Source organism: Puma concolor, chromosome A2 (assembly GCF_028749965.1).
Source record: "Puma concolor isolate L17-30 chromosome A2, mPumCon1.1.hap2, whole genome shotgun sequence".
NCBI lineage: Eukaryota > Metazoa > Chordata > Mammalia > Carnivora > Felidae > Puma > Puma concolor.
The window spans coordinates 164,290,034-164,317,016 of record NC_141668.1 but is presented as its reverse complement, the minus strand read 5'-3'; the positions used below and the strand labels follow the sequence as shown (position 1 = coordinate 164,317,016).

Below are 26,983 nucleotides of genomic sequence, written 5' to 3'. Positions count from 1 at the left end.
AATCCAGGATCTGCGGACTCCCCAGTTCGCTCCGTTTTCGGAGAGCGGTCTGACAGTGGACCGCACCCTGGCCTAGGAGGCGGAGAAGACAGACCTAATCTTTGGTTTGAGAGGGAACATACCCCTGCTCTGGGGGATCTGAGAGGAGAGGCACGGTCCCACAGGCTCAGTCCTAAGAGCTTTCTGTGGGAGATAAGGCCCTGCACTTAAACACACAAAAGCACGTTATCGGAAACCCCAAAACCACCTCAGAAATTCTAGGAAGATACATGGGACGCGGAGGGGCATGGGGGGCGTGACCGACACCAAAAGGGTAACGGTTATTGGTCATGTTCTCTTAAAGCCTGCCCCAGAACCGCCCAGCCATAGGCGGGGCCACTTTGCCAGGCTTAACGTTCATTGGCTGAACGAGGAGGGCGCCTTTCGGCGCGGAGGTCTCATTGGCTGGATTCCTGCTCTTAGGGGGCGGGACCCCCAAAGAAGGGCTGGGCGTGTTGAGGGGGCGCGGCTATTTGCTGCAAGTCGCGTTTCCAGGGGTCGCAGAGGGTCCTTTAGGCCAGGCGTGAAAGTTGGGGCTTGGGGGTTAGTCTTGGGGCGGAGATGGAGGCACGCCGGGCCAGGCCCCGCCGTCTTCGCTCTTGCACACTCAGCTTTCCAGCGCCGAGCCGAGCAAGGTGGGCGGTGTCGTGGGAGTGATGTCATCACCGGGCGTCGCGCACACCCAGAGGAGCCGTGACCTCTCCGCGTGGGGAGCTGCGGGACAATGCTGCAGCTAGTGCGGGCCGGGGCGCGGGCCTGGCTTCGGCCCACCGGCTGCCGGGTGAGGCCCGAGACTGGGGACGGGATGGGAGGACAAAGGTTGGAGGTTCCGGGCGTCGTCGTTCACTCTCGTGCACGGTTTACAGGGCCTGAACGCGCTGGCGGAAGAGGCAGTGCACCCGGTGGCGAAGCCAGAGGCAGTAGTTAGCGCGGGTGAGGTTGTCAGGGTCGCCCTAGGAGGGGCGGCGACCGGGAGCCCTGACGCTCGGTCCTGACCCTTGACCTCCCAATCGCTTCAGGTCCCCAGACGCCTGTGCTGCGCAGGTGCGAGCTCCCGCTTCCCGCGACCCGGCGTCCGGTGCAGGCCTGGGTGGAGTCCCTGCGGGGCTACCAGCAGGAACGTGTGGGTCTGGCCGAACTGCACCCCGACGTTTTCTCCACGGCGCCCAGGTGAGTGAGTGAAATGGTGAACTGAGTGCCAGAGGGATGAGACGCGGGGCTTTAGGAATCAGGATGATCTGGGCTCGAGCCTCGGTTTTTCCACCTGCCAAAGGGGGATATGATGATTTTCCCAGCTACAGAGTTGTGTGAGGTTGAGATCTAAGAGGTAACATCTCCGAGGAGTTAAGTGACTGAGTTCAAATCCTGCCTTCCCCTCTTATGCTTCAGTGTCCCCATTCTGTGAAACCTCAAGAGTTTGCTGTGATGATGAAGCGAGTTAATTCTGGCACAGCAGAAGTTCTATAGATACATTGATTATCATTGCTGTTAATTGAGTTTTGTAAAAATGAGCAGGACGATGGTTAAGCCCTTTCTATGTGCCTGGAATAGCCTATTTGCAGTTTGGTTAAGCAGACCATCATAGCAACCCTGGGTTCAGTTATTCCTGCTTTGTAGATAAGAAAACTGAGAACACAGACAGGTTAAGAAATTTGCTTGGCGTCACACAGCTTGTAAGATTTAGAGCCAGGATCTCAACCGTGTGTGGACCGACTCCTTGGGCTGGGTGATGGCTTGCTAAAGCATATGATACCTCTGAAGTGCATCATATCTGCCACATGATAAGTGCTGTTTATTTATTACTATTACTGGTATTGGTATGGTTTGCCCCCTACTTTTCCAGAGTCTCAAAGTCTCAATCTAGTAGAGGGTGACAAAATTAAATTTAAAACAACATGGGGCACTTGGGTGGCTCAGTTGGTGAAGCATCCAACTCTTGATCTCCGCTCAGGTCATGATCCCGTGGTTCGTGAGTTTGAGCCCTGAGCTGGGCTCTGCGCTGAGAGGGCAGAGCCTGCTTGGGATACTCACTCTCTCCCTCTCCCCCCGCCCCTCCCCCCCCATGCGCTCTCTCAAAATAAATAAACTTAAAGAAATTAAAAACAACATATTTTGGGGCGCCTGGGTGGCGCAGTCGGTTAAGTGTCCGACTTCAGCCAGGTCACGATCTTGCGGTCCGTGAGTTCGAGCCCCGCGTCAGGCTCTGGGCTGACGGCTCGGAGCCTGGAGCCTGTTTTGGATTCTGTGTCTCCCTCTCTCTCTGCCCCTCCCCCGTTCATGCTCTGTCTCTCTCTGTCCCAAAAATAAATAAAAAAAAAAACGTTGGAAAAAAAAAAAACAACAACATATTTTGCTTATTCTATAAATACTTAGGAAGCATCTGCTATGTGCCAGATTCCATTCTAGGTGTTGGGAATACAGCAGTGAATGAGCGCCAAGGTTGCCAATGTTGTTTACAGTCTAGAGCAGGGGTCAGCAAACTTCTCCCGTGAAGGGCCAGATAGGAAAATATTTTAGGCTTTGCAGGCTATAACGTCCCCATGGCAACTACTCATCTCTGTGGTGGAGCACAGCAGCAGCCACAGACAGTTTGTAAGCAAAAGCGGAGTTGTGTTCCAGTAAAACATATTGACAGGAACAGGCAGCAGGCCAGATTTGGCCTACTAGCCATAGTTTGCCAACCCCTGGCAGACTACCCTGGCAGTCGTGTCCGATGTAGCCACGTAACGTCAATCACACGTATAACTTAGATTTTGCTAGTAGCCACGTTTAAAAAAAAAAAGGAAGAAACAAGGATTTATTTTCTTTAACCTGCTGCGTCTACAGTATTGTCATTGCAACACGTGGCACTGGCCGCACTTCAGGCGATCGATGACCACGCCTGTGACCAGTGTCTACTGAATGGGGTCACAGGGCTAGAGAGGCAAAGCAGCCCATAAAGAGGGTGGCAATGAGTAAGTTGGAAGCCTAGGAAGAGAGTAAGTTACTGGGAGAAGCAGGAAGAGGTGGCCCTCTTCCTAGCAAGGAGGCTCCTCTCGGAGATGTTGTTTGGGGCCGAGAAGGGACCAGCCAGGGGAAGAGCATTTCAGGCAGAGGGAACAGTGAGCGCAAAGGCGTGGAGGCTGGACCCCATCTCACAGAATGGAGACGGAGCGGGCCTGGAGGTGGTGCGAGATGGGGCCGAGGGGCGGATCACACAGGGCCCTGGCACTGAAGGGAGGAGCCCCTGTTTGCATCTCGTGAGGTGGCGAGGACTTCAGTTGGAGGGGGGCCTTTCACATCCTGTTCGTTCTCCACAGGATGGATATCTTGCACCAGGTTGCCATCTGGCAGAAGAACTTCAAGAGAATTGTGAGTGCCTTGTGGGCGCGGGGGGGGGGGGGGGGGGGTGAGGCTGGGGGAGGGAGGCCGAGGGAAGCTCCTGGACTGCTAGGCTCAGGCCTTCTCTTCTCTCCTGAACCATTCACCGATGGGTTACTTGCCAGGTGTTTTCTGAACACCCATTGTGCATTAGATGAGACACTGTGCTGGGGGACAAGACAGGCACGATCTCTATCCTCGCGACACTCGTAGTCTAGTTGGAGAGGTGAACTTGAGTCGAGTAGTCATGCCTGTAAATACATGATTAGGGAAGACGTCCCAGAGGAAGAGACATTTAACCTCGGGTGCGTAGTAGGTGCTAACTAGGTAAAGGGGGGCAGTGGCGCTAACGGGAGCGGCACATGCAAAAGTCCTGCGGCAGGGACAGAAGGGAGCCTCGTGTGGTCACAGAGGTCAGCAGGAGCGATGGTGAATAGTTTGGAGTTTTTGTCAAGTGCATTGAAGAAGCCGTTATCAATCAGGATCTCTTTGTTTCCCTTCTGCTTATCTCAGAAATCTAGGGAGTCCTCCTCCCTGGTCCACCCTGGTCCTAGAAATGAGGTCTTCAGCCTGGCATTGGAAATCCCTCACCCCATACCTCTCCCCGATTTTCTTGAGCCTCTGCACACACCTTTCCCTATGCCACACCTTCCTTTCAGTTGCCACCACATTGAAATCATTCAAAAACTACTGAGCGCCTGCTGTGTGCCAGGCAGCAGAGAGGCTGCTGACATTCTGGAGTGGATGAGGGAACTCTTGATTTCTTTATCCTTCACTCCCTCCCGAAGTGCTGTGTGCTTGTCCCGGCCCCCTAATCTCTGTGCCTCCTGCCGGGCTCCCCAGCGGTGGCCCCAGTCTGCCCGGCTCGCTGCTGTATTCCCAGGCCTGGTGCCTTTAAGCCTCGACAGTGTCTGCCTCGGGAACCTGACCCTCTCCTCCCTTTGTGCCCGCAGAGCTACGCCAAGACCAAGACTAGGGCCGAGGTGAAGGGTGGGGGCCGGAAGCCCTGGCCACAGAAGGGCAGTGGGCATTCTAGGCATGGCAGCATCCGCTCCCCAATCTGGCGAGGAGGTGAGCGGGGCAGGGAGGGGAGGGGCCCTGGGTGATTCTGCGCACACATCTGGGGTGATAACTCATCAGTCCCATTCCTTCTACCTGGGCAGGGGCAGCAGGACTCAGGCCCACGGACCTCACTGCCCATGTGCGGATCAGAGACCTGAGAGTCCACCTTCCCAGCCCTCCCCAGCTCTGGCCTTAGCGTCTCTCATCAGACTATGGCCACAGCCCCTTTTGGCCCTAACTCCCGTCTCACTTCTCGTGGCCCACACTTCACACAGCACCCAGGGTGCTCTTCCTAAACCTCCCAGTCCCTGTAGCCTTTGTAGGAAGTCTGAGCTCCCTACCTTGGCATTCCAGGCACGGGTGCCTGCAGATCCCCCCACCTTGTCCCTCCACATCCTCTCTGACCAGACACAGCTGATTCCGTGTCCTCTCTCACCTCCCGTGGCCAATGCCTCTCATCCTTATGATGTGTTTGGGCTGTGCCTCCCCCAGGAAGCCCTCCCTGACCTCCTTTGGGCCCCTGACCCCCAGCAACTCCTCGTGCTGCTCCGAAAAGAGAGCCCCGAGTCCCTCTGCCGTTGAGCCTGTGTCTGAATATGAATGACATGAGGGCAGGGCTCCTGTCCATCTTGTTCCCTGCCGCACTCCCAGGGCCTGGAAGAGGATCCCCACTCAGGGTTTGACAGCTGAGGAAATCGAGGCCCAGTGAGGCACAGTCACCTGTCCCAGGTGATCCTCAATCCAACATCCCTCCCCATCTCTACCCGAGGCCCTGTCCTCTTTGCCGGTTCCGTTTGCCTGCGGGCAGCCTCCCTACACCAGCCACTGTGACCGATTTCTGCCCCCAAGCCCAGCGGGGGTCCTCACCTGTTCGCACACCTCTGTCTCTGCAGGAGGCATTGCCCACGGCCCCCGGGGCCCCACGAGCTACTACTACATGCTGCCCATGAAAGTGCGGGTGCAGGGTCTCAAGGTGGCTCTGACTGTCAAGCTGGCCCAGGTACAGGCCCGATCCCGCCAGGGGCCGCGGGGGCCCTAGGGTGTGGGCTGTGGGGGCCGAGCCGTGGGGGGCTCAGACTGTCCTTTCTTCCTAACAGGATTACCTGCACATCGTGGACTCCCTGGAGCTGCCCACCTCGGACCCCCAGTACCTGATGGAGTTGGCCCGCTACCGCCACTGGGGGGACTCCGTGCTCTTGGTGGACGTGTGAGGGTGCGGGGAGAGCGGGGGTGGGGGTGCTGGGTGCTGTCCTCTGCCGCGCTCACCTTCTGGCCTCCGTTTCAGAGCACACGAGGACATGCCTCAGAACGCCGTGGCCGCCACCTCCGGGCTCAAGACCTTCAACCTGATCCCGGCCGTCGGTGAGCAGAGGGCCCTGGTTCTTCATCCTAGGCCCCCAAGAGTCCATGGGCCAGTTCAAGTTCTATACCTGCCACTCACTCAGCAGCTGAGTGGCCTTGGGCAGTGGCCACCCTCCCCCAGCCAGCCCTCAGCTTGCCCAAACGGAGCATTGGGAAAATGGCATCCTTAAGGAAAGGCTCTGAGGTTGCGTCTTTCCCAACTTGGGCCTCGGTGCTCGGCACAGAGTAAGCGTGAGGGCTGCCGGCTCTGCTCATCTGGCTCCTTAGTCAGAGAGGCTGAGAGGTGGGATCCATCCCACCCGTCACTACCTTGACTCGGCCCCAAGAGCTCTCTCTTGGTGTCCTGATTGAGGTCTGGCTGCCTCCCTGACAGCTGCTTCCGGGGTCGGGGGTGGGGGTCTCGTAGGCACCTTGGCACGAGAACTCCTTCCTTCCCGTGGCTCAGGCCACAGAGCATGCCGTCACCCTCTGCTCCCGTCCCTGCTACCTCCCCCTGTCAGCTCTGAGTTTAAACATATCCAGAATTCGACCACTTCTTTCCACCCAGCACCCCCATCTCCCTCCTGGACGGGTGGGGTCACCTCTGCCCTGGTCCCTGGTTCCTGCTCCGTTCCGCACTCTGTTCTCCCCTGCGGCCACCAGAGGGCGCCCGTGCGACCCGAGTCCAGCTCCTCCCGCCTCTGCCCCCAGCCCTCTCCGGGTCCCACCTCCCTCTGGGTCAAAGCCCAAGTTCTTCCCCAGGCCCACAGGATCCCGCACGACTTGCCCCATCCTCTCCCTGCCCTGGCCATCCCCCCCCACCCCCTCCACCTCCCGACTAACCGTAGGTGCACAGGCCTCCCGCAGTACACTGTTTACACATCTGCTGCGGTCATGGTCAGTGCCTGCCAGCATGAGGTGGGAATCACAGCCCGAGCGCAGGGCAGGGCCAGGCACGCAGGAGGCTCTCGATGACAAGTTGGGGACAGTCCCTTGCCCGGGGTCTTGCCATCAGTGAGCAGCTAGACTGCAAGATCTGTGACCCCACGCCAGACCGTGGTGCCTCTAGGGGAATACGGGAGGGAAAGGGACCCCGGGTGCGGTAGGGCACCCCAGCCTCTACTGCGCCTCTTCCCCCGCCCCCCAGGCCTGAACGTGCACAGCATGCTCAAACACCAGACCCTGGTCCTGACCCTGGAGACGGTCGCCTTCCTGGAGGAGAAGCTGCTCTGGCATGACTCCCGCTACACGCCGCTCTACCCCTTCCGCCTGCCCTACCGGGACTTCCCCTGAGCCGTGACCCTGTGCACCTCAGGGCCCGTCGGCCGCCCTCTCCCTGGACCGCTCCACGCGGGCACCTGCTCTGAGCCGGGCCAAGCCGCCAGCGGGCCTGGGAGCCTTGTGCCCACCCTATGAGGGCAGAGCTGCACCGCCCCAACCCCCCCCCCCCCCCCCCCAGTAGGAAGCTGAAGGCCACACAGAGTGGCTGAGCGGTGTCACTACCAGGAAGAGGCGACTTGGCAGACAGCCCAACTGAACTTTGGCCCCCATTTTCTCTTTCATTTTTAAGATCAATTTTATTTTTTAATCAAAGGAGAGAAACAGAACAGCACATTGTCATTTTGTAAATAACTCCACGTGGCAAGTCAAGCTCTTTCCGGAGTGCTAGGCGCTGCTGGGTACCTCTCCTGGGGACAACCTCAGGGCTGTCGATAGCAGTGACACAGTCAACCTTCCCAGGGCGACTCAGACTCGAGGAACCAGGGGCGCTGCTGTCATTAGGAGCCCGCTCCTGGTGCGTCCCCGTTCCCAAGCACTGGCACCAAGAATTCACGTCCCTGATGGGGTTTGTGGTGCCATTGGTCATGGTCCTTCATGCCAAGCAGTGGGTTTGAGTCTAAAAACCGGATCTAAAAATGGGAAGTGGAGACCTGAGCTGTCGTCATAATGATTTCCCCTAAGCAGAGTCTGACTCCATGTGGTCTATAAATGAGTGAATAAACACGTTTTTTTAAAAACACCAAACCAGTATCCTAATGCTTTTTTCTCTTCTATTTAAAAAAAAAAAAATTTTTTTAAGTTTTATTTCCTTATTTTGAGAGAGAAAGCACGAGCAGGGAGGGGCAGAGAGAGAGAATCTGAAGCAGGCTCCACACTCCGCGTACAGCCCAGTGCGGGGCTCGAACCCACAAACCACGAGATCATGACCTGAGCAGTAACCAGGAGTCACTTAGCCAACTGAGCCATCCAGGCACCCCCTCCCTTTTTTAATATTATTGTCACGAGAGAGTGCGCAAGTGGGTAAGGGGCAGAGAAAGAGAGACGGAATCTGAAGCAGCCTCCGGGCTCCAAGCTGTCAACACAGAGCCCATCGCAGGGCTTGAGCCCACGAACGGTGAGATCATGACCTGAGTTGGACAGTTAACCGACAGAGCCACCCAGGCGCCCCGCCAAACCGGTATCCTAACTCTTGAGTCTGCTGTTTGCTCCCCCAGTTAATCTTTAAAAACAGTCCTAACACAGACTTCGATGTGGTCAATCTCTTTAAAGTTCTCCAGAACTGCCACCTGTGGATGTAGGCCCGGCCAGGCCAGGTGGCCGCAGTGACCACCCATGGGCTGGGCTGCCCCTGGCCAAAAACATCTCTGGAATGCCTCTCTAGGGAGTGCCTTCAGAACTCAACACATTCTTTGAAAATCCTCTGCGGATACAAACTTTGATCCCTTAAAGCACCAGATTTGACTAAGTAAAAAAGCCACTTGGAGCCAGTAGTTAAGAAGGGGTGCAGAGGGCGGGTGGGAAAACATTGCTTGGGCCAAAGCCAAACTGTTAACCTACCTCTCCCTGCGCGTCTGGCCGGCCACGCGGGGACACGAGGCTTCGGGTAAGACCCAGCTGTTCTGATGGTGCCCAGACTACTCTAGATCTTTCTAGCTACAAGTAAGGCCGTGGAGTTATCTACCTTACAGCGTCAGGCAACAGCAAGGCCAACCTCTGCCCACATAGACTGTGAAAAGAAGGGTCAGAACCTGTCCCGCCGCACCGGAGACCCCAGCCAGACCAAGGATGGAAAAAGGCATTAGGAAAACGACCTGATTGGGGCGCCTGGGCTCTGTGCTGACAGCTCAGAGCCTGGAGCCTGTTTCGGATTCTGTGTCTCCCTCTCGCTCTCTCTGCCCCTTCCCTGCTCGTGCTCCGTCTCTGTCTCTCTCTCGAAACTAAACATTAAAAAAAGGAAAAAAAAAAAAAAACCACAGAAAATCCGATAACTAAAACGCGCTTTCCAATAATCAGGAGGCAGTATGAATATGTACACATTAGTTTTCCAGCACTGTCTTAACCAAGTACCACAGCCTGGGGGAGGTGAAACAACAGAAATGTACTGTCTCATGGTTCTAGAAGCTAGGAATCTAAGATCAAGGTGCCGGCAGGGTTGATTCCTTCTGAGGCTGTGAGGGAGAGTCTGTCCCAACCTCTTCCTTCCCCTGGCTCTGGGCATCTGCTGGCAAACCTTGACGTTACATGGCTGGTAGTCATTCCAAGGTCTGCCCTCATCTTCGAATGGCAATGTCTCTATGTATGTGTCCAGGTTTCTCCTTTTTAGTTTATTTATTTTGTTTATGTATTTATATGGGGGGGGGGACAGAGAGAGAGGGAGAGAGAATCCCAAGCAGGCTTTGCACTGTCAGCGTGGACCCCGACGTGGGGCTCAAATTCATGAACCATGAGATCACGACTTGAGTCAAAGCCAAGAGTCAGACACTTAACTGAGACACTCAGGTGCCCCTGGGCACCATCCCCCCCCCCCGGTTTTTTTAATGTTTACTTAATGTGCACGAGCAGGGGAGGGTGGATCTGAAGCTCAGTGCTGACATCAGAGAGCCCAGTGTGGGGCTCGAACCCATGAACTGTGAGTTCACGACCTGAGCCGAAGTCGGACGCTTAACCGACTGAGCCACCCAGGTGCCTTAGATTCCCCCCTTTTATAAGGATGCCAGTCATGTTGAGTTCGTTCCACCACCCCCCCCACCCCAACCTCATCTTAATCATTCCCAGATACTGAGGATTAGTGCTTTTTTTTTTTTCTTTTTCCTTGCAGGAAGGAGAGACAGTTGGACCCATGATTGCCTGTGTTTGAAATTCTCTATAATAAGCCTTTCTGAAAAGAGAGAGACGGGGGCGCCTGGGTGACTCAGTCATTTGAACCTCCAACTCTTGATTTTGGCTCAGGTCACGATCCCAGCATTGTGGGATTGAGCCCCACATGGGGCTCTGTGCTGACAGCACAGAGCCTGCTTAGGATTCTTTCTCTCCCTTTCTCTCTCTGCCCCTCCCCTGCTCTCTCTCTCTCTCTCTCAAAAATAAATAAAACTAATAAACATTAAAAGAGAGAGAGAGATGGGGGCGCCTGGGGGGCTCACTTGGTTAAGCGTCCGACTTCAGCTCAGGTCATGATCTCGCGGTCTGTGAGTTCGAGCCCCGTGTCGGGCTCTGTGCTGACAGCTCAGAGCCTGGAGCCTGTTTCAGATTCTGTGTCTCCCTCTCTCTCTGCCCCTCACCTGTTCATGCTCTGTCTTTCTCTGTCTCAAAAATAAATAAACGTTAAAAAAAAATAAAAAATAAATAAACATAAAAAAGAAAGAAAGAAAGAAAGAAAGAAAGAAAGAAAGAAAGAGAGAGCGAGAGAGAGAGAGAAAGAAAGAGAGAGAAAGAAGGAAACTGAAAGCAAAATCGAGCCACTGGGGCTGGGATCAGACTCCCCGGAAACACAGGGGCGAAAGGCAGGCAGCTTTGATGGTGGATTTAGGGTGTCTACTTATTGGGGGTTGGCACGGAAGCCCACTGGGTGGGGATGAGGGAAGGGCCATAACCAGACCAAAGATGTCCCCACTCCAGTGAAAGGGTGTCTAGGAAAGAAAGCCTCAGAGCACCTCCTCCCAAACACATACCCACCAATCCACCAGGAGTGGATTAAAGTTAACGCACTGCTGGGTCATCCAAAGAGGGCAAAGCCTCCAACTGCCATGTCCCCACCCGGGCAGGAGGGATCCAAAGGCTAGTGAGAAGGGGCGAGGCAGACAGAAGAGTCGACAGCAGAGAGACCAGACCCTTTCCCCGCCCCCCCCAACCGAGGCCTCCAGCCTGGAGAGGGCTCCCATCCAACGTTGAGCCAAGTTCAGAGATGTGACTATGCCACCGACCTGAGCCTGAGTCCCGGGCAGAATTCTCAGCCAGGGGGTGGGGCAAGGTTCCACCACAGAACAAAGGGGCAAAAGAGGAAGCCAAGTTGTGTTTTGACTGAGATGTCAACAACATGAATTTTTCTGCCTTACCAGCTAGGGCCGCGAGGACGAAATGTGATGTATCGACCAGATCGGTGGCAACACAGAGGAAATGTGTATTTCTGCCTGGGAAGTTGGAGGCGAGATTCTCAGAGCTGAGTCCTAATGAAACAGACACAGCAACTGCTACTACCCGTTCTGGCTCTGTGCTCGTCAGGCGCTGCATCCACACTGTGTTAGCAGAACCCCATGGCCGCCCTTTGAGGTTTGGGTTACCATCCCATTCTACAGCTGAGGCCATCAAGGCGCAACCAGAGGAAGGGGCTTGCTCAAGGTCACAGCTTATGACAGGGGCTGTCAGCATCCTGACCACAACCCTTGACACCTGCTGTCCCACGCACTCCCCCCAACCGTCAGTGCCGCAGGACCATGGTGGGTTTGTCTGCTGGGCAGGTCAGAAGGACTGGGGACCCACAATGATATATCACTTCCTCCTACCCCATTAGGATGGCAATAATAACAGTAATCACAAAACAGAAAATGGGGGCAAAATACAGGAATCCCTAAAATGTCACTTACTGGATGCCAGTGGAGCTTTAAAAAGCCTTCTGTGCCTGGGTGGCTCAGTCAGTTGAGCGTCCCACTTTGGCTCAGGTCACGATCTCATGGTTTGTGGGTTCAGGCCCCCCGTCGGACTCTGGAGCCTGCTTCAGATTCTGTGTCTCCTTCTCTCTCTGCCTCTCCCCCACTTGTGCTCAGTCTCTCTCTCAAAAATAAATAAAATGTAAAAAAAAAAAAAATTAAAAACAGACAATAGTATCGATGAGGATGTGCAGAAAGTAGAATTCTAAAAAATTTTTTTTAATGTTTACTTATTTTTGAGAGACAGAGACAGAGAGACAGAGCATGAGCAGAGATGGGGCAGAGAGAGAGGGAGACACAGAATCCGAAGCAGGCTCCGGGCTCCGGGCTGTCAGCACGGAGCCCGATGCGGGGCTCGAACTCACAAACCGCGAGATCATGACCTGAGCCAAAGTCAGACCCTCAACTGTCCGAGCCACCCAGGCGCTTCCCCCCCAGCAATTGCACATCTAAGTATATTCCCGAAAGGACTGAAAAAATTTTCATACCAACACTTGCACATGAACGTGCATAGCAGCATGATTCAGGGTAGCCAAAAGGGAGAAACAACCCAAATGTCCATCAGCTGGTGAATGAATAAAGCAAAGGTCCTATCTCCATACAATGCAATATTATCCAGCCCTAAAAAGAAACTCAGTATAGGGGCACCTGGGGGGCTCAGTTGGTTGAGTCCGACTCTTAAAGTGAGCGTGGAGCCCACTTAATAAAAAAATTTAAATTTAAATAAAAAAAAGGAAAACGTATTAATACATGCTACAACATGGACGAAACGTTATGCTAAACATCACGAACATTATGCTAAGGGAAAGAGTCCAAACACAAAAGGCCACATAGTGTGTGATTCCACTGATAGGAAATGTCCAGAATGTGCAAGCCCATAGAGACAGCAGATTAGTGGTTGCCAGGGGCTGAGAGGAGAGAGGATTGGGAGGTACCAGGTTTTTGGGGATGGTGATGGAAATATTCCAGAATCACATACTGGTTGTACAAGATTGTGAATACACAGGAAAATTTTTAAAGGGCAAAAAGTAAGTTCTGTATTGTGAATTTGTCTCAAATATATATATATATATATATACACACACATATATACACACATATATATACATATATACATGTATGTGTATATATATGTATATATATACACACACACACACACACAGCATATAAATGTAAATTGGTATAGCCACTTTGAAAACTAGTATTGTGGGTTTCCCCCAAAATTAAAAATAGTACTACCAGGGTATCTGGGTGGCTCAGTCATTCTAGCGTCCAACTTCGGCTCAGGTCACGATCTCATGGCTTGTGGGTGCGAGCCCCGTGGTGGGCTCTGTGCTGACAGCCCAGAGCCTGGAGTCTGCTTCGGATTCTGTGTCTCCCTCTCTCTGCCCCTTCCCCAGCTCACGCTCTCTCTCTCTCTCGAAAATAAATAAATATTAAATTAAAAAAAATAGTACTACCATATGATCGACCAATTTTACTTCTGGATATTTATCTGAAGGAAACTAAATCAGTATCTTGAAAAGATATCTACACCCCCATGTTACTGCAGCATTATTTACAATACCCAAGACATGGAAACAACCTAAATGTCCATCAATGTATGAACGGATATATATAGATAAATATAGATATATACATATAGATATATACTATATACATACGCACACACAAATATGTATACACGTATATAACTGACATATAGTATGCGTGTATATGCGTATACATATAAGTGTATACACACACATATACACAACGGAATACTATTCGTCCATAAAAAGAAGGAAATCTTGCCATTTGCTACGTCACAGATGGACCTTGAGGTCATTACGCTAAGTGAGATAGGTTAGAGAATGACAAATACTGCATGACCTCACTTATATGTGGAATCTTAAAAACAAACAACAACAACAAAACAACAACAAAAACAAACCACTTGAGGAGTACCTGTGTGGCTCAGCTGGTTAAGCGTCCCATTTCAGCTCTGGTCAGGATCTTGTGCTTTGTGTGATCCTGCATCAGGCTCTGTTCTCAGTGTGGAGCCTGCCTGGAATTCTTTCTCTACGCCCCGCCCTCTCTCTCAGAATAAATAAATCAACTTTAAAGCAAAACAAAAGAAACACCTGAATTTACATACAGAACAGATTGGTGGTTGCCAGAGGCAGGGGGTGGGGGAAATGGGTGAAGCGGGTCAAAGGGTACAAACTTCCAGTTACAAGGTAAATGGGTCCTGGGATGCGATGGACAGCCGGTGACCAAAAACTGTTTAAATAAATGAATAGAAATGTACATATAGAATAATGAAGTATTAGGCAGTTGACATTCCTGGAGGAGCTTCGACCCAGCGAGGCACAGGATTGGCGTAAAAAGTCCGCCCATCTCCAAGGGGTTCCTCAGTGAGACTGAACCACAGTGGCCCCAAAGGAGGTCTCCATACTAACCCACAGCTTTCCTGGTTGCCTTCCGCGACTCCCCCCAAACCCCCATCCCAGGTATAAACTGCCAGAACACCAAGTTTGGTTCCAGGGGCTGCTTTTGGGGAGAACGTCCACTAAAACAGCCGCTAAGTTGTCAGAGCCTGGATCCAAACCCCAATCTGCTCCTCCTTCTGTCACAACCTTGTGGATGAAATGCTCTGAGAACCTCCTGTAAAAGCGGTGGGAAGGAAATTCTAGGCTAGAGGAACGGCATGTTCAGAATGCTCGGGGACAAAAGAAATTCACTGAAGCTGCCAGGAAGGGCGGGGTGGCCACGCCACAGCTCAGAGTGAAGGGACAGCAGGGGCCAGGCCACAAAGCGGGATATGAGTCCGCGGCCTCTAGTCTGTAGTGGGTCCACTCACTGGACTGCCCAAGACTGCCTGGCACCCGGGAGGAAGGCTTGCCCTTCCTGGTAACTTCAGCGAAGGGCTGGGGAGCCTCCGCTTTCCTTTTCCTAGAGGGAACACAAAGGAAATGTGAGACCAGGAGGCGGACGCTCCTCTCGCTACCCTGGCCGCCATTACCACCCCATCTTCATCTCAGGAAATGGCTCTCTGTCTTCCAAGGGGACCAGGCCAGAACCAAGAAGTCATTCTTAACTCCACTCTGTCCTCATGTCCCAGCAAGCACAGGTGACCTTGCCACCAAAACGGATGTCAGATCACTTCTCCGATGGCACTGCCCAGAGCAAGGGCCCATTATTACCCACCTCGACTAGAGGAGTCACCTCCTCTCTGGCCTCCTGTCCTCCCTGGCCCTGGGACATAGCTCCTGCTGTCTCAGGAGGGTGCCTGTAAACACTGGAGCTGGGGCTGTCCCTCCTCCATGGCTCCCACCTCACTGGGAAGAAAAGCCAAAGTCCTCTGCAGACTGACAAGCATGCCGGGCACCATCTCCTCCCTGCCCTTGTTTCCTCCTCCCTTCCTTACTGCACTCCAGTCATATGGGCCTCCAGGCTGTCCCTACCTCAGGGCCTTTGCATATTCAGCACTCTCTGTCTGGTACCTTCCCTCTCTGATATTGTCACAGGAGGAGCCTCCTCACTTCCCCGTGTCTTTGCTCAAATGTCGCCTTCTCAGTCTTTCCCAGAGTACTCTACTTAAAAGTTCATTAACCCTCACATTCCCTATCCCTCCTATTCTATTTCCTCTCAGCACTAATCACCAACACTCACCCCATATATTTTATTTTTGTTTCTTATCGGTCCCCCGCCGTTGAAACCATCTCTGCACAATGACGAAATGTTTGTCTTTCCTCATCACTGCCCTGTCGCCAGCTCTTGGAAGGATTCCTATCACAGCAGGCACCCACTGAACACCGCAGGGCCTGTCGGGAGAGATCCGAAAGAACCGCGCTTTTATGGCTGCAAGGAAGACTTGGGCCGCGCGGGGGAGCTCGCCGCCCGCGCACTGTGGACCAAAGTTCAGAGACCCATTGCGGAAAGCCCGAGAAAAATCCGCCGGAAAATAACCCCCCCTCTCCCTCCCGCACAGGATTTTCCCAGTCCCTTCGAGGCTTGGGGCGTCCCTGGTCCTACCCTGCACCTTTGCCCAGACAGTTCGGGGAGGGATTTCAGCACCCACCACACCCCGCGTAGGAAGATCCCCGTGGAAATCCCTTAGGAATCATCAGGGCAGGAGAAGGGATGCTTTTCTAGCTGATGAGTGACTCGAAGCCCTATCCTCCGAAGGAAGGGCTCGAACGTCCCCTGGGCTCCCTCCCTTCCCCTTCTGCTGCGCGACCTCCCTGGCCCCTCAGAGGTCTCCATGGCGACGCGACGCGCATCCCACAACAGGAAGTCTTAGGCGGCATGGCTAAGCGCTGGGAGACCCCAGGGCCCCCAGCCTCGACGTGGTAGATGCCAAGCCTTGGGGTCACACGCGTAGGCCGTGGCCTTGGGGTGGAGGACGCGGCGGCGGTCTATAGACACAATCCCTCCCCCCACGCCCCTTCCTAATGGAACTAGCCCCAGCAAATATCCGCACAATTTACCGCTGGCGCCCAGAGTTCAAGAGCCAGGTGCAGCGCTTGGAGTTTGGCCGCCTCCTCTCCTCGCCCCACTTCGGGGCGTAGGAGTTGTTTCCCTGTGGAAAGGAAGGGTCCGAGCGCCCCCTCTCCATTCAAGGTGTGCTACCTCAGTTTCCCCGAGGGGCCTGGGGACGGCAGCGGGGACCTCGGCGCGTCAGGACCACGCGGCTTCCTTCCTTTTTCTGGAGGCTGTAAAGACGCCCCCGCGGCGGAGGCCGAAAGGAGAAGCGCGGCCGCGGGGCAGCCGCGGCCTTGGCCGGGGGGGGGGGGGGGGGGGGGGGGGGGCGCGATGCAGGGCCCCGGACGTGATGACGCCTGGAGTCCTCACCCCATGGTTTCGCGGACCCTTGCATGCGCCCAGGCTTGTTCCTGCGCTTCTTGGGAAATCTGTCAGCTGAGCAAGGGCTTGCCCCTTGGGGGAGGGGCACCCTTGATAGAGAGTGCCCCGAAGAGATTCCTGGGTCCCCACCCTAAAGAGGGATCGTCCACTCGGTTAAAGAGGCCTGCATGCGCTGGACAGTCAGACGAGTTCGAACCTCCTCGCCGCTCGGAGGCTCGGTTTACCCCTCTGTGGAATGGGCACAATAACAGTCCCTACCGTCCAGGGTAGTTGGCGGTATTCCGTAGAGCGCTTAGAGCAGCGGCACCGCAGCACCGCGGTGAGCCCGGCCCCGGGACCGAACCTGTCGCGCCGGGAGCAGCCCCCCCTGAGCTCGCCCGGCCGCCGCGCCCCTCGTTGCTTCAGTTTGGAAATTCCAGCGCTCCAGCGGCCAACGAGGGGGGACGACGCGACTTAGGCTCGGCACCCTTTCAATCCGGAAATGCCGGAGCCCTCGTTCCGGAGGGGAAGGCGCGAGGTTTCCGGGAAAGTAGCACCGCCCCTCTGCCCCCCGTGCCCGGCCACAATAAAAGGCCCACGCGCTGCGGCCATGAGCCCAGTCGGCGCCGCACGTCTCTGCGCTGCCGGAGGTCGGTGCCCTTCTCTCCCAGCTTCGGCCCGCTATGGCTCTCGGCACCGCCCGTCCCGCGCTGCCAGCGCTCCTGGCCCTGATCGGAGCTCTGCTCCCAGGTGAGTCGGGGTGGGGCTGCCGTCGAGCCAACTCCCCGGATCCCCGCTGCGCCCTGGGCGCACGGGGAGGACCCGCTCCCGGCCGGCTGGGGATAAGCCCCTGTCGTACTTAGGTAGCTGTTTATGGGAAGTTGGGGCTAGAGTCGCCGGCTGAAAGTTGACAGCAGTGGGTTCGAATCCAGACCCTGGATCACTTCCACGGGAGGCCTCAAGTTAGAGGTTGACATTCCCGGAGCCTCAGTTTCTCAGCTGTAAGATGGAGAACCTAAGAGCGGCCACTCGAAATGGTCGTGTCCTGGCCGAGTGCCACGCCTGGCTCCAAGACTCGGTCTGATTGTGTGCGGACGTGTCCGGCACCAAGCTGAGTAGGCTGGGGACCCCCCCCCCCCAACACACACACATGTACATTCTGTTCCTCGTCCCCCCTGCCCCTGGGGAAGTCCAGGACTGCCTCTGCTCAGGGGAATTCCAGGGCTGACTTGCCCAAAGGCCAGAGGCTGAGAGTGGCATGCCCCAGCACCCCTCCACCAGCCCCAGTCTGGGGGTTGCCGGAGGGAGACAAGGGGAGCGCCAAATGGTGGTCTGTGTTGGGAAGCCGGAGAGTGGGAAAGGGACACCTGTGGTTACCAGCCCAACAAAGGGTTCTAGTCCAGATGCCAATGTGGTTTCTACTGCTTTTCAGCTGAGTAACCGCACTTCTCCCAGCCTCACCATTTCACTCTGTGAAATGGGAACTATCCCAGAATCACTCTCGGAGGATTCACGGAGCTGCTGTTTTCCCACACCTCCATCCAGATAGAGGAACCCAAAGCTGAGGACAGGAATCTTTGCAAGAGGCAGATAGATAGGCCCTTTGGAAGGGCCCAGATAGATATTTTTTTCAGCTTTGGAGGCACCAGGGGGTCGGAGGGAGCTAATCACCACAAGCCCCCTTCTTCCCTGCAAACAGGCACTGTCTGCCCTGTGCTAGGAGTCCATTGCATTAAGCGGGGGCTGGGATGACTATATTTACCCACCTTACAGAAGGGGAAATTGAGGTCTTGAGAGCGGAGACCACTTGGCAGAGGAAGTGAGGAGACAACTCAGTTGGAACTTTTCCATTCCTGGAGGGATAGCCTCCTCCACCTCACATCCTGGGAGAGAGAAGCACACTGACTTCATGTCCCTCCTCTGCTCAAGTCCACCGTGGCTCCCCACTGCCCTCCGAATGAAGAACAAGTCCTTGGCATGGCCTGCCCTGCCCACATGATCCATCTTCCTGACCTTTCTCCCAGCTCTTCCTCCTCACTAACTCTCTCCAGCCACCCTGCCTCAGGACCTTTGCACTTGTGCCTGTTGCCTAGAATTAATTTCTCTCTTCTCTGAATGGCCAGCCCCTTCTCATCATTCGGATCTCTGCTCACACATTACCCTGTCACCAAGTCACTGTCTGTTCTCTCACCCTGCTTTGTTTTTGCCAAAGCTCTTATTAACATCAGTTATTAATTATCTTGTTTGCCTATGAATTTTTCTGTCTCCCACACTGAAGGCAGCGTTTTGCCTCGTTCAGGGCTCTGTGCCCAGCCCTCAACCCAGCTGGGTACACGGTAATTGCTGATGAACCCGATTTGTCCTGACTTCCGTCTTTTGTTCTAGGACTTGGAGGGGCCCAAACATCAGTGCACCCCCTAGAAGCCATCATACCCCGAGGCGGCTCTGTGCAGGTGAACTGTAGTACTTCTTGTGACCATCGCCCCTTCTTGGGCCTGGAGACGCAGCTGACTAAGAAGGAGGTCGCTCAGGGGGACAACTGGAAGATCTTTGAACTGAGTGGTGTGCAGGAAGATAGCACCCCAATATGCTTCTCGTACTGTCAAGCACAGACAATGGTTTCGATGTCTCTCACCGTGTACTGTGAGTGGCTGGGCCCAGGGGCTGGACAAGGCAGGCTGGGTGGGGGAGGTGGACGCGTGCGAGTCCCCTCGGGCTGGGACAGCCTTTGTTGCTTGGTGGTGGGGACAGAGCTGGCTCGCCAGAGCACTGGTGGGCACATCTTCGGAAAGCCTCATTGTCGTTTGAAACCCCTTCTTGAATTTTCTTGGGTGCATTTAGCGTATTGCAGAGATTCAGTACATTTGAGTACTATAGGCCTCTGGAAACATGTGACAGATCCTAGATATGACTCTGTATTTTATTTTTTTATTATTAAAAAAATTGTTTTAAATCTTAATTTTTGACAGAGAGAGAGAGAGAGAGAGCAAGAGCAGGGGAGGAACAGAGAGAGAGGGAGACATAGAATCCAAAACAGGCTCCAGGCTCTGAGCTGTCAGTACAGAGCCCAACACGGGGCTCGAACTCCCCAACCGCGAGCTCATGACCTGAGCCAAAGTTGGACACTTAACCGACTGAGCCACCCAGGCGCCCCTAGATATGACTTTTTAAAAGATGTAGTTTAGGGGCGCCTGGATGGCACGGTCGGTTGAACATCTGACTCCTGATTTTGGCTCAGGTCAGGATCTCACTGTTCGTGGGTTCAAGCCCTACTTTGGGCTCTGCACCGACAGTGTGGAGTCTGCTTGGGACTGTCTCTCTCCCTCTCTCTCTGCCTCTCCCCTGCTTATACATGCTCTCTCTCTCTGTCTCTCTCTCAAAATAAATAAACATTAACAAAGAAGGAGATGCAGTTTAGGGGCACCTGGGTGACTCAGTGGGTTAAATGCGTCTGACTTTGGCTCAGGTCATGATCTCACAGTCCGTGAGTTCGAGCCTCACGTCGGACTCTGCTGACAGCTCAGAGCCTGGAAGCTGCTTCAGATTCTGTGTCTTCCTCTCTCTCTGCCCCTCCCCTGCTTGTGCTCGGCCTCTCTCTCTCTCTCTCTCTCTCTCTCTCTCAAAAATAAATAAACATTTAAAACAAAATGTTAAAGAAGATGCAATTTAAAAGTAGCCCGGACATGGCAATTTTCACATATTGGCAGCAGTCAAAAGGGTTGATAACAGCCATGCTGGCAAGACGGTGGGGAAGCGGGCAGTCCTGGGACATCGCTGACAACGTGGGAACAGAGAAGCACAGCCCCGAGTGGGGAAGTGGTGTCAGTTCTCTAAGTGGCCCACGCATGTGTGCTTTGACACAGAAATCCCATTCCTCGGGATTGGGCTTATGTGTGTCCCCAGCCCCGCGGGAGCGGTGTGGGCTGCGGGATGGGGTTATTTTACTGTGGCTTTATTTGCATGGGCAAAAGTTTGCAACCCACTCGGGCACAGGGCACGGGAGAGATACGCTGTAGTTTGCTCACTTGAAGGCGCAGTATGCAACTGCACAAAGAGAAGGAGGAAGCTCCCATGTCCTGAAAGAGAAATGACCTCCAAGGTGTCCCATCACGTTCAAGAGAAGAGAGGCGTGCCCAGAACGAGTGGCATGCCATCCTTGGTGTTGAGGACCAGCAGGGTGGGGTGAGGGCCGCCCGTGTTGACACAGAAAGGAGCCAGGAGAGGAAATCCAAGAAATGAGAGAGAGAGGCTGGGGGAGGGGCGCTCCGGGAGAGGGCCTGGGGCCAGTGTTTTCTATGTGCCTTCTTCTTCTCTGGGCACTTTCAACTGTGAGAACTACTATTACCATAGGCAATGAATAAATAAAATTCAGATGAAAACAAGATGGAACAAACAAACAAGGAAGAAAAGACAGAAAGAGTTAGCCAACTGGTCTCGGGGTTAGACAGCTTTGGGTTCCAGTCCCAGCATGGCCTTTATGGACCGGGTGGCCACAGGGGATATGGCTTGTTCACTGACTTTGCCATGAGACCTCCTCGCGTGGGTGTAATGATGCATTGAGGCGTGAAGGACACTCCACCATCATGGTGTCTGGGCAAAGCCTTTGGGGAAAACAGCGGCTTTGCTTCTGATTTGGAGCATGTTTGGGCAGATTCTGGCCAGCTGAGGAGAGTCCCCAAACGTTCCCAGTGGCCTGTAAAACCCCAGGCAAACCTCCTCGAGGGACTTCTGCATCTTGGCATGATAGTTGAAAACCCAGTGCTCCAACTTTGGGGCCTGGGTCTGCCACGTCTCTCCCTCTGTGACTTTGGGTACCAGCCTTTGCCTTAATTTCCAGCTTTGTGAAATGGAGCCGATGTCCTGCACACAGGCAGGGGGTCACCTAGGAGAGGCCCTGTCTGGCTTGGTCCTGCCCCACCCCTGGTGTAAAGATCCCTGGGTGGCTGAACTTTCTCTAGAAAGGATGAGCGTGTTACCTCCTGTAGGAGATGACCCCTAACTGGTCCTTGAAGGGTGAGTAGAAGTTGGTATAGACAGGCATTCAGGGCAGAGGGAACAGCCTAGGTTTGAGTGGGAAAACATGCTGAACGGAGGGGGTCGGTGTTAGGAAGGGCTGAATACCAGCAGATTGGTGGGGATTTCCTCAGGGTGTTAGGAAGCCATGGAGGGTGTGAGAGCAGGCCAGGGATCTAGATAGCAGAAGGCTGGGCTGCCTGGGTGGCTCAGTTTGTTAAGTATCCAACTCTTGGTTTTGGCTCAGGTCACGATCTCACGGTTCATGGGTTCGAGCCCCGAATGGGATTTTCTCTCTCTCTGCCCCTCCCACGTCTCTCTCTTTGGCTCTCTCTCTCTCTCTCAAAATAAATAAGCAAATAAACTTAAAAAAAAAATCATTAGCAGAAGGCTGGCCTTTTGGGAAGCCAGCGAGCAGTTGGCCGTGGACCTCGTCCAGGCCACATGTGTGGGCAGTGGCTGGGTACAGGAAGGGAGGGCAGACAAATACTTGGAAGAGGGAACTAACCAGGACTGAAGGTTGGGGTTCAGGGAGAGGCAGAGGCAAGACAGACCTCCTCCCCCAGTCTGGCCTTCAGGGCAAGGAGCTGTGCTCAGAGATAGGAACTCCTTCTGGGGGCTGAGGTTTGAGGTTTGCACCCAGCTCTGCAAATTCGTGTTTGCAGCAGGTGCTTATGGGTAAGCACTGGATGTCTAAAGGTTTTCTTGCCCCCCACCCCCGTTTGTTTTTAAAGCTATACTGAGATATCATTTACAGAATACATACATAAGTCACCCCTTTCAAGTGTACAATTCAACAAATTTGCATGTATTTATAGAGTAGCACAGCTCTCACCACCATCTAATTTTAGAACATTTCCATCACCCTAAAAGGAAACCTCATGTCCATTTACAGTCATTCTATTTCTTAAATGCATTAATGAAAGCCCTACCTCCAATAACCCATTTTACAGCTCAGGAAACTGAGATTCGATTTCCCCAACTGCGAGGGCTGGAGCAATTTCCAGGGCAAAGTCGCTCGCCTACAGCTCATAGCACAGAAGCCCCAAAGCTAGGAATCAAACCCAGGGCCCTCAGTGCTAAGTCGCAGCTCACTGGGACTCTGCTTTTAATTTTCACTTTCAGTCCTGGCCTGAAATTCTGTTACTTTATGTGTGACGGGGACCCTGGCCTGCAAAACCCAAGCCCACATGTTGTGTTTTCAGGGGATACTCAGAGTTCCGTTTTGAGTGTCTGTTGGTTATTCTTGCATTTTTAACATTTCAGGGGACCACGCAGCACATTTGGGAACTTCTTTCCCCTAAAAGGGGGCTCCTGAAAGGCCTTAAGTCAGTGTGGGTGGCTCAAACTTATTTTTTCTATAAATACAGAGAGCCTACTGTATGCCACCAACAGATCAGAGAACAAAGCTGACAAAGACCTCCCCCCCCCCCCTTCTCCTGGGCTGAACTTACCTGGCAGGACGGGGAAATAGAGAAACGAGTTAACTGAGAAGATGTGTGTCACCCTTGGGTGTCAGACAGTGAGGGGTGCTGTGGGGGGAAATAAGGCCAAGAAGAAGAGAAGGGGGGAGCATAGGGTCTCTTAAAAACAATCTCTAGGGGCGCCTGGGTGGCGTAGTCGGTTAAGCGTCCGACTTCAGCCAGGTCATGATCTCGCGGTCTGGGAGTTCGAGCCCCGCGTCAGGCTCTGGGCTGATGGCTCAGAGCCTGGAGCCTGTTTCCGATTCTGTGTCTCCCTCTCTCTCTGCCCCTCCCCCGTTCATGCTCTGTCTCTCTCTGTCCCAAAAATAAATAAACGTTGAAAAAAAAATTAAAAAAAAAAAAAAAACAATCTCTACTCAATCTCTACTGGACTGGGCAGTTTAAATTTACTGTATGTATTTGACCGGACTCCCGGTGATAGATTTTGAGGTTTTTGGTGTTTTTGTTTTTTTTTTTCCCACTCTTGACTCTTAGACGGTGCAGTGGATAAATTGTTTTTGCCCCCTTCTCAGCCACCTGGGGACTTCCCACCGGTTTATCCTGAAGCTCTTAACATTCCTGTCTGGCTTAGGTGGTTTGGGGTGTGTCGCGTGAAGAGCGGGGAGGGGGGAGGCCCCTGGACGGGGCGCAGCCCGCGCCCCAGCGCCCCCTGCGGGCGGGCAGCCTCTCTGGCTCACACAACACCCTCCCACCCCAGGGTTCCCGGAGCGCGTGGAGTTGGCCCCCCTGCCCCGCTGGCAGCCCGTGGGCGAAAACCTCACCCTGCGCTGCCAGGTGGCCGGCGGGGCGCCCCGGACCAACCTCACGGTGGTGCTGCTCCGCGGGGAGGAGGAGCTGAGCCGGCAGCCGGCCGTCGGGGAGCCCGCCGAGGCCACGGTCACGGTGCTGGCGGGCAGAGACGACCACCTCGCCAATTTCTCGTGCCGCACGGAACTGGACTTGCGGTCCCGAGGGCTGGGTCTGTTCCAGAACAGCTCGGCCCCCAGGCAGCTCCGAACTTTCGGTGAGGCGCTGGGGAGCTGCCAGAGAGGATGGGGGGGGGGGGTCCTGCTTGGTGCGTGGGGAAGAAAGGGGCCTTTGGTCATGGGGGTGCTAAGGTGGTGACCTACGTAGATTACAAGGGCTCCCGGGAAAGAGCATGTTCTTGGCCATTGGGGTGGGGTACACTGGGATGGGGCGCCCCAGCTGCAGGATCTTCTGAGAAGGCGGTAACCCCATCTGTAACCCCATATGTGTGCCGGGGCAGGGGTGACCCCGGGCCACGGAGGCTCTTGGGAAGAGGATGCCCCAGATGAGGGAATGAAGATGCCCCCAGAAAAGGGCTTTAGGTTGTCTGTCCCCTCTGTGTTCACACCCACCCTCTCTCACCAGTCCTGCCAGCGACGCACCCAAACCTTGTTACCCCCAGCGTTGTGGAAGCGGGCACAGAGTGGCCCGTGAACTGCACCATGGACGGGCTGTTCCCAGCTTCGGAGGCCCAAGTCCGCCTGGAGCTGTCTGGCTGGAACCTGCACCCCACAGTCACGCACAACAACGACTCCCTCTTGGCCACGGCCCATGACAAGGCCAACATGGAAGAGGAGGGCACCCAGCAGCTGTCGTGCGTGGTGACCCTGGGACACCAGAGCCGGTCGTGGCAGGAGAATGTGACCATCTACAGTAAGTAGAGACGGGGCGGGGCTTCCAAGGGGTGGGACCGGTACTGGGAGGCGGTGCTCACCGTGTGCCCCGCCCCCAGGCTTCCCGGCTCCCAGCCTGACCCTGAGTGAGCCAGAGGTCTCAGAACAGACTGTGGTGACCGTGGAGTGTGAAGCCCAGGCCGGGGCCCTGGTGATGCTGAGCGGGGGGGTCCCGGCAAGGCTTCCAGGACCCAGGGCCCAGTTCCAACTAAATGCCAGCGCCGAGGACAATGGGCGCATCTTCTTCTGCTCTGCTCTCCTGGAGGTGGCCGGGCAGGTGCTACACAAGAACCAGACCCGGGAGCTCCGTGTCCTGTGTGAGTGGAGCTGCTGGACAATGACTCCTAATCCTCAAGACCCAACCCCTAAGGCCCCTGGAGCTCCTGCCCTCTGGGGGTCCCCTCCAGCCCTCTCCCCAGATTCCAGAGTCCTCCTGTCCCAGGTGGTGAGGGGTGTCCTGGTCCCTGACCTCATCCCTCATCTTGCTGTGTTTCTCCAGATGGTCCCCGACTAGACAAGAGGGATTGTCTGGGAAACTGGACGTGGCAGGAAGGCTCCCAGCAGACCCTGACATGCCAAGCTTGGGGAAATCCAGTTCCTGAGCTGAAGTGTCGCCGGAAGGGGGATAATGCTCTGCTGCCCATCGGGGACCTGAGACCTGTCACGCGGGAGGTTGCAGGCACTTACCTGTGTCAGGCCAGGAGCCCCCGTGGTGAGGTCACCCGTGAAGTGGTCGTGAACGTGATCTGTGAGTGTGCTGGTGTTTGGGGTTGGGCAGGGCAGAGGCAGTGAGCCTGGCTCGACCTTCATCACCCACTGTGTCCTCCCCCACAGACCACCGGAATTACATCCTCACCACCATTCTGGTGACAGTTGCTTTCACCATAGGAGCTGCGGGCCTAGCTGCTTACTTCTATAACCGCCAGCGGAAGATCCAGAAATACAAGTTACAGAAGGCCCAGGAGGCGGCTGCCATGAAGCTGAACACACCAGCCACGCCACCCTGAACCTGTCCCAGGACAGGGCCTCCTCCTCAGCCCCCCACACAGTGGCAGCAGTGCCACATTGAACAATGGTCCATTCAGCTCCACCCACCTTCCCAGGACACCCGAGGACAGGACAGAGGCCTCAGGATACGGACAGCATTGGGGATCAAGGCGCATGCACACTTAGGATCCCCAAGCCTCACACCTGACCTGTAGTCACAGGACTGAGCCATGAGGAGGGGGCGGGACTTGGGTCATGACTGTGAGGGGTGCCAAAGCCTGACCAGACCAGAGGGGGTGTGGTGGGACACTTGACCTGGGACACCCAACTGCGAAACAGTGAAACTCACCCCTGCTGCATGTGCTGAGGCCCCGCAGTCCTAGGGAGAAGTGGCCTGCACAAACACATACAGCATGGAAACATATCCCCATCCTTCTTCTGACATGCCAGCTCCAGTGCGGCTGTCCACTGACTGTCCCCAACTTTTGATGGATGTATTTATTAATGTGTTCTCTTATGAGCTATTTATTGAGTGCCTTTGATGTGGGTTAGAAGAGTAAAGAAGAGGAACATAGGTTCCTGTCCTCAGGGAGTTCTCCGTCTAGTCTCATTCAGGGCCGCCAGGTACAGTTGTACCGGCTGTGCACTGCAAAGGAGTGCCTGGCAAAAAGATCAAGTGGGGCTGGAATTCCCTACTCCGGCTGGCTAAGCTGCTTTCCCCCAGAAGGGGACTGGCAATGGTGATGTGGTTTAGTTGGTAACCTGCCCAGGGACAACCACTGAGCCCTTACTCCTCCCCCCATCTCTGACACTGACCTCCGTTAACCACCTCTCTGCCCATAAGCATCTGCTAGTGCTCACAGTGACACTGTGGCGTGCCTAAACATGAATGCCCATTCACTGGCAGCTAAACCATATAGTCCCATGAAACTATGCCCAACCGCTGTGTGTCCCTGCCTTGTCCTACCTGGTTCCATCTTGGGACCTTGCAAGAACAGAGCACTCTGGCAGCTCCAAATCCCAGCGGAGACAAGGGCCCTGCAGGCAGTGCAGAGGAGAGGCCTGGGGGGGGATCCCCTCCCAGTTCCAGAAGCCTCTTTCTTGTGCTAATAAAGCTTCTTCTCTGTGCGCCTGCCTTGTGTGAGTTGAGGGAAGATGTCCAACGTCCAGTTGGAGCCCTTTCTAGTCCCATCCTCCCACTTCCTCCTCATCCTCCCATTTCCTCCCCTAAGAAAAGGCTGCCGGTTCAAGGCCCACCCCTGAGGCT

General features: G+C 54.7%; 2 protein-coding genes and 1 long non-coding RNA gene across 4 annotated transcripts; 2 read left to right on the top strand and 1 right to left on the bottom strand.

Annotated features, from left to right (window-relative positions):
• The first annotated feature begins 481 nt into the window (after window positions 1-481).
• On the top strand, window positions 482-7,827 carry MRPL4 (mitochondrial ribosomal protein L4). Its single transcript, XM_025916504.2, has 9 exons — window positions 482-820; window positions 906-972; window positions 1,059-1,209; window positions 3,339-3,390; window positions 4,353-4,470; window positions 5,355-5,461; window positions 5,559-5,668; window positions 5,747-5,823; window positions 6,950-7,827. The coding sequence occupies exons 1-9, from the start codon at window positions 764-766 to the stop codon at window positions 7,093-7,095; spliced, it is 885 nt and encodes a 294-aa protein (XP_025772289.1). The 5' UTR covers window positions 482-763; the 3' UTR covers window positions 7,096-7,827.
• LOC147583780 (uncharacterized) lies at window positions 7,353-17,123 on the bottom strand. Its single transcript, XR_015248537.1, has 6 exons — window positions 16,833-17,123; window positions 14,916-15,532; window positions 13,674-14,660; window positions 11,664-11,848; window positions 11,136-11,246; window positions 7,353-7,712 (listed from the first exon to the last, which is right to left on the bottom strand). It is a non-coding gene; the product is annotated as an uncharacterized LOC147583780 (long non-coding RNA).
• Window positions 17,124-17,146: 23 nt separating this feature from the next.
• On the top strand, window positions 17,147-26,844 carry ICAM1 (intercellular adhesion molecule 1). Of its 2 annotated transcripts, none has more exons than XM_086699134.1 (7): window positions 17,147-17,303; window positions 18,939-19,196; window positions 23,748-24,053; window positions 24,422-24,709; window positions 24,789-25,046; window positions 25,229-25,477; window positions 25,618-26,844. In XM_086699134.1, coding segments are annotated over exons 1-7 (1,428 nt in total). In that variant the 5' UTR covers window positions 17,147-17,236; the 3' UTR covers window positions 25,620-26,844. The 2 variants fall into 2 exon arrangements, with proteins under 2 accessions (XP_086555260.1, XP_086555259.1); XM_086699133.1 differs by having other exon boundaries at window positions 25,564-26,844.
• Window positions 26,845-26,983: the final 139 nt, after the last annotated feature.